The sequence below is a fragment of a genome, unplaced genomic scaffold, assembly GCF_019419815.1.
Source record: "Pyrus x bretschneideri cultivar Hongxiangsu unplaced genomic scaffold, Pyrus_bretschneideri_v1 Contig49, whole genome shotgun sequence".
NCBI lineage: Eukaryota > Viridiplantae > Streptophyta > Magnoliopsida > Rosales > Rosaceae > Pyrus > Pyrus x bretschneideri.
In genome coordinates this window covers 85,251-98,765 of record NW_025999786.1, presented here as the reverse complement: position 1 = coordinate 98,765, position 13,515 = coordinate 85,251, and the positions used below count along the sequence as shown (strand labels likewise).

The following is a 13,515-nucleotide window of genomic DNA, read 5'->3' as shown; positions in this document are numbered from 1 at the left end:
CATGCGTGTCCACTGTGAAGATCCCTATATGGTTTGAAGCAAGCACCCTGTGCTTGGTTTCAATGTTTTTCTCAGAAACTCGAAGACTTGGGATTCATTACTTCACAAGCTAATTCGTCTCTCTTCACATATTTTGATGGTTCAACAATCATTTATCTCCTCATCTATGTGGATGACATCTTAATCACAGGGAAAAAACAGTGCTTCGTTGTCTTAGTTTATCACACAGCTTGGTACTCAATTTGCAATGAAAGATCTTGGGCCATTACATTACTTAATCTACTATGTAACTCACTCAATCAAAGTATATTTTGGAGCTTCGAAAGAAAACTAATATGAATGATGCCAGGCCAATCTCAACGCCAGTTTCTAGTGGTCAACGTTTAAGTTTATACGAAGGTAAGCCTCTCTTGGATGGGACTTCCTTTGGTAGTGTTGTGGGAGCCCTTCAATACCTTTTATTTAGATGCCCTGATATTGCCTACGCTGTCAACCAAGTGTGCCAGTTCATGCACTTCCCAACTACTGCACATTGGGCTGTAGTTAAACGCATCTTAAGGTATTTGAAAGGCAACTATGATCATGACTTAATTTACAAACCTAGTCCCTTTACTCTAACTGCCTTTGCTGACGCTAGCTATGCAGGGGATCCTGATGACTGTTGATCCACTAGAGGTCACTGCATATTTCTAGGAGATAATTTAATTTCCTGGAGTTCGAAAAAGCAACGTGATGTGTTAAGGTCCAGCACCGAGGCGGAGTATCGTTAACTTAACTACATTTCTGCTCATCTATCATGGTTTCGAAATATATTCTGTAACTTACATCTACCATGACAGCCACCTCGTCTCTGGTGTGACAATATCAGTGTCATTGATGTCGTTTCCAATCTAGTTTATCAAGCTCCCATGCGTCATGTTGAAGTGGATTATCACTAAATTAGGGAAAAGGTTATTCGCAAGGAAATAGAAGTTGGTTATGTTGCTACAACAGACCAATGCTTTAATTATCTTATTTCCAAGCTTCTAGTTTGTCAACGTCCTGTCACCTTGCAGGGGCGTTATAAGCCTAGTTCAGAGAATCCCACAAACCCTAAAAGTCAGTCCACATCAGCACCACCAATTTAAACAAAATCTTCCCGCTGCAATCTGCAACTGAAAAGATTGGTTCCATCTCAAATACCCTCAGTGTTATATAACAACACAATCCATTATCCACACAACTCTTTCAAATACTTTTGTATCTGATTCAAATATTTGTATTTATCTTTCAAGTGTAACAACCTCATCATTTGTAATTCTATATAAAGAAATGAATGAACACTCACTCTATATTGAGATGAGCTTATACAACTCATCAACCTGCTATAACTTAGTTTTCAAATCTCCTTTAGAGCCAACCTTCATTCTTAAGTAGAGTAGAAGAAGAATTCGGGTATGATCATACCATGGGTGCTATCACAATTCCTTGTAGTGAAGATTCCTTTATTGATTTCACCTCTTATTTCAGCATATGAGAAGCAGAAGGCTACTAACAGGCATTTGTCAGCCCAAATTTTGACACCAGTTTCTTTCTCGGATAAATTTTTGGATCCAAGTTTGAAAGAAAAAAAAAAAAACCTTCTGGAGATACTGCTGCTGGACTTAAAGTAGGTGTTGCTATCTCACTTCGGTGGGTGAAAGAAAAAAAAAATGAATTTAAAAATGATTACCCACTCTAACTAATGCCAAGACCTTTTGTGATACAACCTTAGACCTGACGGATTGAGCATGTGGTAATTACCAAGTTCGGGACAGTATCAGAGTTGTTGGACTAAGGCCCACGACCCTTTGACCTGAAAAATTCAACATGGTATCAGAGCTAGGTTATAGGCCTATGCAAGACAATGAGCTTGTCACTAGAAAAAAAAAAAAAAAAAAAAAAAAAAAAAAGACAGATTACGAGCCTGTGCAAGACATAGTTAAGTCATACTTACTCGGCCTATGGGCCAGACTTCGTAATTTTTACAGTCAACAACATGTCATGCTAATAATGTAATATGTGCATACTTTTTATTATCAGTCCCATCCCTCACATGTAATTAATTGTTTTGCAAAGATAGTTGAGAATGTATACTTTATCGTCCTCTCTTGTTCGTTTTCACTTTTTTTTTTTTTTTTTTTTAGCATAGACTATTTGCTAAAAAATGAAAATCTCTAAAATGTGTACAAAAAAAAAAAAACGTAGAACATATATTGTGTGAAAATGTCCAGACATATGGATAAGTGCTCATCACATGTAATTCCTCGAGAAAGTCACAATTTAGAGAAAAACACTTCAAACTAATAATTGGAGAAAATCCAAATTTACTATTTAATACTAAAGAAATTTCATGAGTAACACTTTAAACTCAATACTTTTGAAGAAGTAAATTCTTTAGAGCAAGACAAGTAGATAAAATAAGAGATTTTTCTCCAATTGTGTTATTAGGGCTTCAGCTTATTTCATTATTTGTCCCATCTTCTGAACTGTAGTTTGATGACTTTTTTCCAATGTATGTTTTGAGTTTGTATTTGCTCATGTGAGCTTTATTCATGCTTTCCCCCCTCTTTTTGTTTAATATTCTTCTCTATGTAATTATTGACTTTTAAGTGTAGTTCTTTCTTGTATTGCAAAGTAAAATATAAGGTTACAAAAGAGTAGGAAGAGGTATTTAAGGAGAAGGATTCAATGCACTTGCAGTGCACGAAGACATCCAAGAAAACCCCTTGAAACCCCCATAAAGGCTAGTCTAGATGACTTACATCAACATACCTCAATCTCCTTAAATTAAGGAATCTAGAGACCATACACTAATCTCCATAAATCAAGGAGATGACAACAAGAAAAAGACTTACTCTCCTTAAATCAAGGAGAAAAAGACTACTTACAAAATGATAAAGTAAGATAAACCTTAGAACCTCTAGTAGCCCTAATAACCACTATTTCAATACTCCTCTTCAAGCTAGATCCAGCATATTGATGGATCCAAGCTTGCCCAAGAGACGTTGAAACTGATGCATGGGTAAGGATTTGGTAAATAGGTCAGCAAGTTGATCAATACTTCTGACATAACGGGTTTGAATAACCTGTGTTTGCACTTGTTCACACACATAGTGGCAATCCACTTTGTTGTGCTTGGTTCTTTCGTGAAACACCAGATCGGAGGCAATGTACATGGCTGCCTAATTGTCACAATAAAGAGGCATGGACTGGGAGTTGAATACCCCTAAATCACAAAGCAGGCCGTGCAACCAGATTAACTCATAAGTAGTGGAAGCCATCAATCTATACTCAGCCTCAACACTTAATTTGACAACTACTGTTTGTTTTTTGCTTTTCCATGTGACTAAGTTTCCTCCCACAATAATGCAATACCCAGTTATTGATTTTTGATCTACTAAATTTCCAGCCCAGTCAACATCGCAATATCCCATTATTTGAGTGCTTCCATTGTTCTTCATGACTATACCACGACCCACCAATCCTTTCAAGTATCGCAGGATTCTTTTAACAATATTGAAATGTTCAAGAGTGGGTGAGTGCATGAATGGACTAGCAATACTCATAGAATATGAGATGTCAGGCTGGGTTATAGTGAGATATATCAAATTGCCAACAAGTATTTAATAGTAACCAACGTTGGGAAGTGATTCACCTTCCAAGCTGAATTTGAGTTTGCTATCAAGATATGTCTTGGCTAGTTTGACATCACTCATGTTGGCTTTCTTGAGGAGATCGAGCATATACTTTCGCTGGTTTAGAAATAGGCCTTTATGAGAATATGTCATTTCTATACCTAAAAAGTACTTCAACAACACTAGATCATTGATGTCAAATTGTTGTTGTAGGGCTTGTTTGATATTGGCAATTTCTTCATCACTATCACCCGTGATAATTAAGTCATCAACATAGATTAACACCACTAATTTCCCAGCAATTCCTGAACGTACGAACATTGAAGAATCTGCATTGCTTTTGCGAAAACCAGCACTAATGAGAATCGAGCTGAGTTTGGCATACCAAGCTCGAGGAGATTGTTTAAGTCCATAGACAGCTTTATGCAAGCTGCACAGTATCTATGAATTACAACTTTGAGGATGACCAGGAGGCAATTTCATGTAGACTTCCTCTTCGAGATCCTCATGCAAGAATGCATTATGAACATCCATTTGATACATTGACCATCCCTTATTCACAACAAGTGAGAGTACCCTTACAGAGTTCATCTTTGCAACAGGAGCAAAGGTTTCCATGTAGTCCACATCTAGGGCTTGTGTGAATCCATGAGCTACCGATCTTGCTTTATGTCTTTCAATTGATCCATCTGAATTAAAGTTGATCTTATATATCCACCTGCATCCCACAACCTTCTTCCCTTTTGGTAACTTTACAATGCTCCAAGTGTTGTGTTGATCGATAACATGTAACTTCAGATTCACTAGCATTACAGAAATTTTGAGGTTCTATGAGATCAGAAACCTTGTTGAGAAATGCACTATGAGTAGGTGCAAGCTTGTGATAGGAGACATAATTGGAGGTTAGATGTCGTGGCTTGTAAGTCTCATAGTCAAGTAATATTGCAGGCATTTGTCTCTCTTTTGCAGGGTTAGGTCGAGGTGCAATAGGTGTTTGTTCATATTCCATTGCTTATGAAGTCACACTTTGCAAGTTTTCACACTCTTCATTAGTTGTATTGCTAGGAGACCGACCTTCATGAATTTGTTCACTCAAAGAGAGGGTTTCTTAAGTAGGTGTGTTAACATTCAAAATTGGAACCTCAGTGATCATGACATATGTTTTTGGGAAGGGAAATAGATACAAGTAGTTTTCCCCCTGAGTGGTAACTTCAAGATTCTTATTGAAAAAAGGGTTAGTTTCATGAAACCTAACATCCTTAGATGCAATAAGTTTCCTAAGTTGAGGGTTATAACATTTGTATCCTTTTTGAGTTGAAGAATACCCAAGAAAGATGCACTTTGCTTCCCGAGGATTTAGTTTATCTCGATATAGAGATTGAATGTGCACAAAACGTATGCATCCAAAAACTTTAAGGTGTGAGAGATACACATTTCCTCCTTTTATTATCTCCATTGGAGACTTGAACTTTAACACTCTACTAAGTAATCTGTTAATCAAATAGGCAGCTGCTATAACACTATGTGTGACCAGAATTTTTTAGGCACATTCATCTGCAACATTAGTGCCCTAGTTTTCTCCAATAAGTCACGATTTTTTCTCTCAGAAATGCCATTTTGCTGTGGAGTTCCCACACAACTAGTTTGATGCATAATGCCACTATTGCTCAAGTATTGTGTCATGATTTGAGACATGTATTATGAACCATTATCAGACTTTAGAGTTTGAATGTTTGAAGAGAAATGATTTTTGACAAGATTATGGAAATCTTTAAACATGTCCATTACTTGATTTTTTGAATAATCATCAACAAAGGTTACAAAATACTTGTAACCATCAAAAGATTCACTAATTGGTCCCCATATATCTGAGTGTACAAGCTTAAAATTCTTGCTAGCCTAGAAACTGACTCTCCCAAAGGTAATCTAGTAGCTTTCGACATGTGGTAGGTTTCACACTCAATTGCTCTTTTGCTTGACTTGGGAAACTAGGTTGACAAAATAGGTTGGGAAGGATGAGCTAGGCGTTGATGGCACCAAGGGTTGTCTTGGTTTGGTGCTGACTTGACTTGAAAAGTAGTTAAACTGTTTTTTGAGATGAAATATAGGCCATCTAGGAAAAAACCCTCACCAATCGTCTTCTTGGTGATACAATCTTGAAAAATTACCCTTTGTGGTGAAAAAATGACCAAACAGTTCAAAGTATTTGTGATTTCTCCCACAGATAGAAGTTGAAAAGGAAATAAAGGAACATACAACGCCATAGACTCAATTTTATCTGAAATCAAGTGAACTTTTCCCTTTCCTACAACCTTGGCCCCTTCACCATTTGCAACTGACACTTGTGATGGTTTATGCAATTTTTCAAACTCTTTTAGTTTCAAAACTTTGTTAGTTATGTGGTCTATGGATCCAGAATAAACAATCCAAAAATCATGCAACAAATTGGCATTTAGAGTCTGCTTGAAAACATTCAAAATACCTTGAAGGTCTTGCTTTGGCATTAGATCATCATTGGCCAAAAATCCAGCAAACTTGCCCAACAAAGCCGTGATATTTCCATCTTCATAATCAACAGCTTGATTAGCTTCTTCTTTTCATGTTTCCTTGTGTAGGAAAGTTGCAAACTTGTTTATAAGGTCTGCAGGATTGGTTGTGAACTACTTGTAATGATCATGATTGTTAATAGATGAAGATGAAGCCATGTTGGCTCGGTGGGAAAATTGCTGAGGTTAAGGTCGCCTTGGTGCACCTTTGTCTTTCAAGAAGTCTAGTTTCAACTCTAGATGAAAGATCCAACACGTCTCCTTTACGTGACCATTGTAGTGGCAATGTTAACACTTCAATTTAGGGGTTTTACCTCTGTATCTCTTCTCAGTTGTCATGCAGGCTCGAGTTTCAGTAACATTTGCTTTTGTTCTAGCATTCATAACCTTCTTTCTCACTTCATCTCGTTGAACGGTAGCACAAATGCTTGTGAAGGTTGGTAGCTCAGGATTCATGAGAATGTGACTTCTCAGATCCCCATAATCTGCACTCAAGCTAGATAATAGCTAGAAGATTTTATCTTCCTCAGCCATTTTTAAGAGAACTGTGGAATCAGTAGTATGTGGCCGGTAGACATCCAGTTCATTCCATATACTTTTCAAAGATCCAAGATGCTGAATAAAGCTCTTGTGATATCCCGTCCCCAAAATTATTATTTTATTTTATTCTTGGCGTATTTCGAAGATTTGATTGGAACTAGTTCTTTATTTCTCCAAATTTAAGAAAAACGAAGTGAGGGGTACTTTAGTCATTTCAAATTTTCTCGACCTTTTCGGTCAACTCTTGAATTGGTTAGGTAGAGTTCAATTCCATGAGCGCGTAGGCGTAAACATATCTTATTTCCGAGTCCGAACGGAGAAGTTAGAGTCGTTTGAAGTTGGTGGCATTTTGGTAATTTTACCAAAATGCTATAATTGGAGTGAAACCTCCAGAAAAAAGGAAGGGGGGGGGGTTCAGAAAATGGAAAGGGGAGCTACATAACCCTTTTAGGGAGAATTGGACCCATAAACCCACCAAACTTGATCCGCTTGTATCTTCTTCATCCGAGCTCCGTTTTGGGTGATCTTGGGGTCCATGGAAAGCTCCTGACGAGCCCTACATCTCTGTGATGTTAGATTTCCCCATTTCTTTTCCATCTTTACAGTTCGAGGTCGCAAAGCCCACGACTTTTCCGGCGATTCCGGCAACGATTTCCTTCGAGTGAGGTATGAAACTTCATCTACTCTTCATAATCTTTCAAGTGGTATGCTTAGTTTGTGCTTTCGTATTCATTTTAGAGTTGGGTGTTTAGAACCCTAGAAATCCAGTTTTCTTCCGTGAAATTGGATGGTTTCCGGTTAGAATTTATCGTTGGCCTAGTTGTGAAAAGTGTTTCCCTTGTTGAGCTCTAGCTACCACATAAATTTGAGTTCATCTAGTTAATGTTGAAAATTCGGGGTTTCTAAACCCTCCATCTTGACTTCCACCACGTGTGGCGGTGCGTGGGATCGTTCACGAGTGTTGTCTAGGTTTCAAATACCTTCTAGTGACCATGTGAACCTATGTCTAGCTCGGTTTCCAAAGATTCAATTGTTTGGTGTGGTGATCAATTTGGACTGCCACTTGTTTGTGTGAATGATGACAATCCGACCATTGGATCATAATGAAACTTTAGTATGTTATTTTCGAAGCATAATGTGGACTTTGGGAAGTTATGGATCATAAATCTGATTTGCGGATCGTTGTGGACCCCATCGTTGACCAAGAGTTGAATTATGGTCAACATGTCTCGGAACGTTTTAAATAATAAAATTAGTACTATGGGAGACTTAAGTGAAGTCTAGTGGGCCTACATTGATTAGAGAGTGACTTGAACATATGTGATATGGTTATTACCTTGATTTCTTTTTTTTTATATATATATATATATATAGCCATAGATCTATGTTTATTAAACATGATTTGGTTTGTGTACTGATGATGATCGTGATATGTGATTTGACGTGCATATTCGAAAGGTGGTTCATTTACATAGATGGTATGATATGATGAAATGTGAGTGACTTTAATATATGTGAATATGAAATGGTTTTATAATCATTTTTCCTATAAATTGTTAATTTTCATATTTAGCCAATGATATAGTTATATGAAGTAGGATTTGACATGCATATTGGAAATATGGTTTGTTTTGTATGATTGGCTTGATTTGATGAAGGTGAGGGCTAGTGGTGGACCGTTAACCCATTGTCATGGGATTTGTTGCTTTGAAACATGTGTCAATGCTCGTTTCATTATTTCATTTCTTGTTTCGTTGAGCCTTTATAACTTAAGTAACTTGATTCATGTGTTGTGTCATTGATTGGTGGTTATGCAATGTACTCCGCGATTCCGTTGAGTGATGGTCCGGAATCGTATCCTGGTTTGGATTCCATTGAGTGATGGTCCGGAATCCTTCCTACTCCACCCCGCGATTCCATTGAGTGATGGTCAGGAATCTTATCTTGGTTTGGGTTCCGTTGAGTGATGGTCCGGAATCCTTCTTACTCCGCGATCTCGTTGAGTGATGGTCCAGGATTGTATCCACCTTAGTTCATTGAGTTTAGTTTGAGATGGTTGCAAAGGTGTAGGCTTTGGATGAACTGTGTCGCCCTAATTCTACTTTCATTGAGTGTATGTGAATATGGGTGTGAGATGTTATGGTTATTTGAAATGAACTTTTGGATGTCTGGGTGGCTCACTCGGAGTTTTCAAAAGTTTGGTATTGATTTCTTATGAAAGATTTATATTCAAGGTTTATAAATTATGATTGATGGCTGGTTTTATTATTGTATCACATACTTATTTTATTGTCCCTCACCCGAGCCTCTCAGCTTATCTGAGTGCCTAATTTGCCAGTGCACCAATTCCATAATATTGGCATTGACTTTACATATGACAGGTCTGGGTAGATTATGAGAAACCGCTTAATATTTTGGTTCCGTTGAGTGGTCCGGAATCCTTGCTCTTGTTCATTCCGTAAGGTGATTTTAGAATCCTAAATTTGAGTAGATGGGGATTACCCACAATAGATATTGTGAAAATAAATTAGAATTACCATGTTATTATTCATAACCCAAGTTGGGAATTATGTAGAGTTCTTTCATTAAATTCGTGAAATGATATGTTATCTCACTGATTGATTAACGTAATTAAATATTAATATTGTGCTTCGTGATTTCTTGATATGTTACAAGCTATGTATTGAGATATAATGTTGGAAGTATGGTGATTGGTATGATGAAATGAAATGTGATTTGACTTGTGTATTGGAACTGGTTGTGACATGTGATTGAAATGCATATTGAATTGCTTGGGAGATGTGAGGTCTAGTAATTGACCGATAACCCATTGTGATGTGGATTTGTGCTCGATATTGCTTTGTTTCGTTGAGTTTTCGTGAATTGGGTAACTTGAATCATGTCTTGTTCCTTTGAGCCGTTGTTATGCTTCTTGGACTTCCGTTCAATTCGGTTGGGTGGTCTGGAACTGAGTTCTGTTTGGATTTCGTTGAGTGATGGTCCGGAATCCCCTTTGGTGCCTTGGTCCGTTGGGTGGTCCAAAATCCCTTTTTCCAAAGATGTAGTCTTCAACCGAATTGTATTGCTCTAGCCTTGCGTTTCGACATGTTGTATGTGTTATTGATGATGTGATGGTTGACATTATTGATTGATGTGATTATGGAATGACATTGGATATGAGTGTGGTTATCATGAGTATTTTAGTTGATTAATATTTCTAGAGAATAATGTGTACTTTGTTAATTCTTAACTATGTTACACACTATAAAATGCGATTTTATGTGGGAAATGTGATGAATTATGTGATGGATGAAGTGGAAATGTTAATCGTCATGTGGGATTGTTATGTTGGATATCATGGTTATTGTTATGATTAGACTTGTTGATAAATGTGGCTAGAGAATGGTATTGTGTTTCATTAGTTCTTTGAAATGATATATGTTGTGAATTGCGGTATCATGTTGCGACATAATGATTTATATATAGATGGAGGGGAAATCATGATTTTCAGGTGGGTTTGTTATGTAACCCTGAGTCGAGTAATTTCATGCTTGTCAAGTTCTATTGATTGATTGAGAAATGTTATGCCTTTCGACTTAATTGGACTGTGTTGTATGTCAATTATTGTGCATGACGAACTACGAATGGCTTGATCCCTTTCTAGGGTACGTAGGCAGTCTAACAGGGAGGTTAGATGCAGCCATAATGCATACAAAAAATAACTATGCGATTCGATTATTGAGTTGTGCTTGCCCATATCCCGGAGGTGGGGTATGATAGATACGAACTTTTGGTGACGTCACGTGTCAATTCTAGACGTATGTCGGGATTGGGGCGTGACAGCTCTTACCTTCTTGCTGGATAGCAGAGATATCTCTTTTAAGTTGAAACACCCAAGTGGAATTGTTTTGGTTCCCATACATCTCCTTCACCCTTGTCCATAGCAAGAGAGAATACTCTGAGTAGCAGAAGATTTCAACTATTTTCCTTTCCATGGAGTTGAGCAACCATGACATAACAAGTTGATCTTTACATAGTCAAGCTTCATAATCCGAGGATGTATTTTCTAGGGTTGGAACATTACCATTGATGAACCCGAGTTTGTTTCTTCCTCCAAGGGCAAATGTAAGTGCCCTTGACCATGGAAGATAATTGAACTCATTCAATAGTATTGAGCTGAGCCTTTGGTTGGGATTGATACCCACTTCTGAAAGCTTCTCAGGCTGAGAAGTAATGGTGTTGTCAACTTCCTGGTTGACTGAGTTTTCTTCAGCCATTTCCTTGAAGATTGAAGGTGTTTACAAGACGAGATACACAGAGACAGGTTAAAAAAAAAACCTGCTTTGATACCATATTGACTTTTAAGTGTAGTTCTTTCTTGTATTGCAAAGTAAAATCATTAGGTTACAAAAGAGGAGGAAAATGTATTTAAGGAGAAGGATTCAGTGGACTTGCAATGCACGAAGATATCCAAGAAAACCCCTTGAAACCCCCATAAAGGCTAGTCTAGAGGACTTACATCAACATACCTCAATCTCCTTAAATCAAGGAATCTAGAGACCATACACTAATCTCCTTAAATCAAGGAGATGACAACAAGAAAAAGACTAACAACAATCTCCTTAAATCAAGGAGAAAAAGACTACTTACAAAATTATAAAGTAAGATAAACGTTAGAACCTACAGTAGCCCTAATAAATGCTCTTTCAATAATAATGAATTTGAATGGAGGGACTTGTGGCGGGTTCCGAGAGAGCCTCAGACCTTTCGCTTTCTGGTCCGAAGGTGGACACTTTAACTTACTACTCCGAGGAGCTAATATTGTCTAATTCTCTGTTTTACCATAAAATAAGTACACACCCTTGTTGCGCAATAAGAAATTACGATTTTCTTTTTGTTTTCAAATAATGTTATGGTTTATTATCATAAGGATTTGACGGACGATAGGAGTGCCGGTTGTCAACTACTTGACGCCTTCTCCCTTCTCCTTTATCCGGGCTTGGGACCGGCAATGTAAGATAAACTTACGTAGGCTGAGTTTCAAATATGTTATGGTTTATTATCATAAGGTTTGGAAGACCTAGGAAGACTTGGAAAGAGACCATAAGAAAAAATTTGGACTATTTGGATCTAACAGAAGATATGGCACAAAACCGAGCGCAATGGCGTTCTAAGATTCATATAGCCGACCTCACTTAGTGCAATAAGGCTTTGTTGTTGGTGTTGTTTCAAATAATGGTATGGCCAAAACTGTTTATTAGATATTCTCAGTGCAACTAAAAGAGATCCTAATGGGATAATCAATAGGAGGGGAATTTGAAGAACAACTAATCCAATATGTTTTTTCTTACCTCTCATCATCTGTTTAAGAAAATATTTATAACTAAAAAAGATCTCAATTACATACTAAGTTAAACTGGAAAGGCTACTATGTTTTGGATGGTAAAAGATAGAAGGTCTCATAAGATTGATGCCAACCTTTTGTTTTGAAAAGAAATAATTTCATTGGCGAAAATTTTCCATACAAGATAGAAGGTAACGTAGATTATAAATATGTTGCAATGATAACCTTTAGGTTAAATCAAACGATTCATCACACGATCATGAAATATTTTGAGCTTGTAAACGGAAGACCAGAAATGAGGGGAATAGAATTTAGTAAGGAGAACAGTTAGTAAAATTGTTGTAAGCCAGTATGTGGAAACATAGCTGTGTATAGCTTGGATAATGGATAAACGAACGAAGATGAGCAAAAACAGTGTGAATATCTAATTAAAAGTTGCTAGATTTCTACATAATTCAGGGAGACATTAATTTGATTAACTTCCCATTAAAAAAAAAAAGTTACAGAATGTTTAGATTGTCTACATTAAAAATTTCTATCAACCAGTTAGTTCGTGTAATATGCAGATTTCCATTACGTAATCTCACGATGCATTCAAGTGAGAAGTGAGATGAAGGAAGGCATCTTGTCTGCAAGGAATTGTTAGACCACCCATTGGATGATCAAACCCGAATTCTTCTTCAGCCTCACTTAGCAACTCTTGAAATGAAGGCTCATTAAGGAATGATACTGGAATTACAAATCTCTGCTTTTCGCTCTCGCCAACATAAACTGCAAAATAACCTTTTGGGACGTATGCTAAATTAGTTGAAGCTCCTTTGGTTGTATTTGAAAAAGAACGTCGAAGAAGTTTCTTAGCAGGAATTACAGCCGGAAGGCGGAAACCCATTGTTGTAACTCTCAAGACCAAAAGTAGAAGAAAATCTCAAGGAACTCACAGAACAAAGAAAACTATAGTACTTGAGAAGTTCGTAGACTTGAGAGTTTGTAGAATTGTTTTTCGTGGTTATCAAATGAGCCAGTCATATGTTTATATATACTTGACTGGTTACGTGTAGGTTATCTCTCTTGAAAGAAATATATGGTGCAAACAAAGACAATCTGGATAGGGTATAGAAGGGAACAAGGGCTGATGATGAGGGATCACATGTAGACCTGGCAATTTATTACACGACCCGTTAACACGACACGTAAACGACACGAAAATAACAGGTTTCGGGTCAACACGATAACTAATCGGGTCATTATCGGGTCACACGATAATAACCCGTTAATAACGGGTCCTTAACAGGTTTACACGAGAGTGACACGCGGGTAACCTGTTTCGACACGATAAGAAAAATGTTATTTTGATGATTTTAATTTTTTAAACTACTAAAAAAAACTTACTATAAAATGCAATAGATATAATGAATATGTATATATTGTT

General features: G+C 37.2%; 1 protein-coding gene across 1 annotated transcript; it reads right to left on the bottom strand.

Moving 5' to 3' along the window:
• Positions 1-12,488: 12,488 nt before the first annotated feature.
• LOC103967969 (auxin-induced protein 10A5) lies at positions 12,489-13,100 on the bottom strand. Its single transcript, XM_009381301.3, has one exon. The coding sequence runs from the start codon at positions 12,973-12,975 to the stop codon at positions 12,670-12,672; it is 306 nt and encodes a 101-aa protein (XP_009379576.2). The 5' UTR covers positions 12,976-13,100; the 3' UTR covers positions 12,489-12,669.
• Between the last annotated feature and the right edge of the window lie 415 nt (positions 13,101-13,515).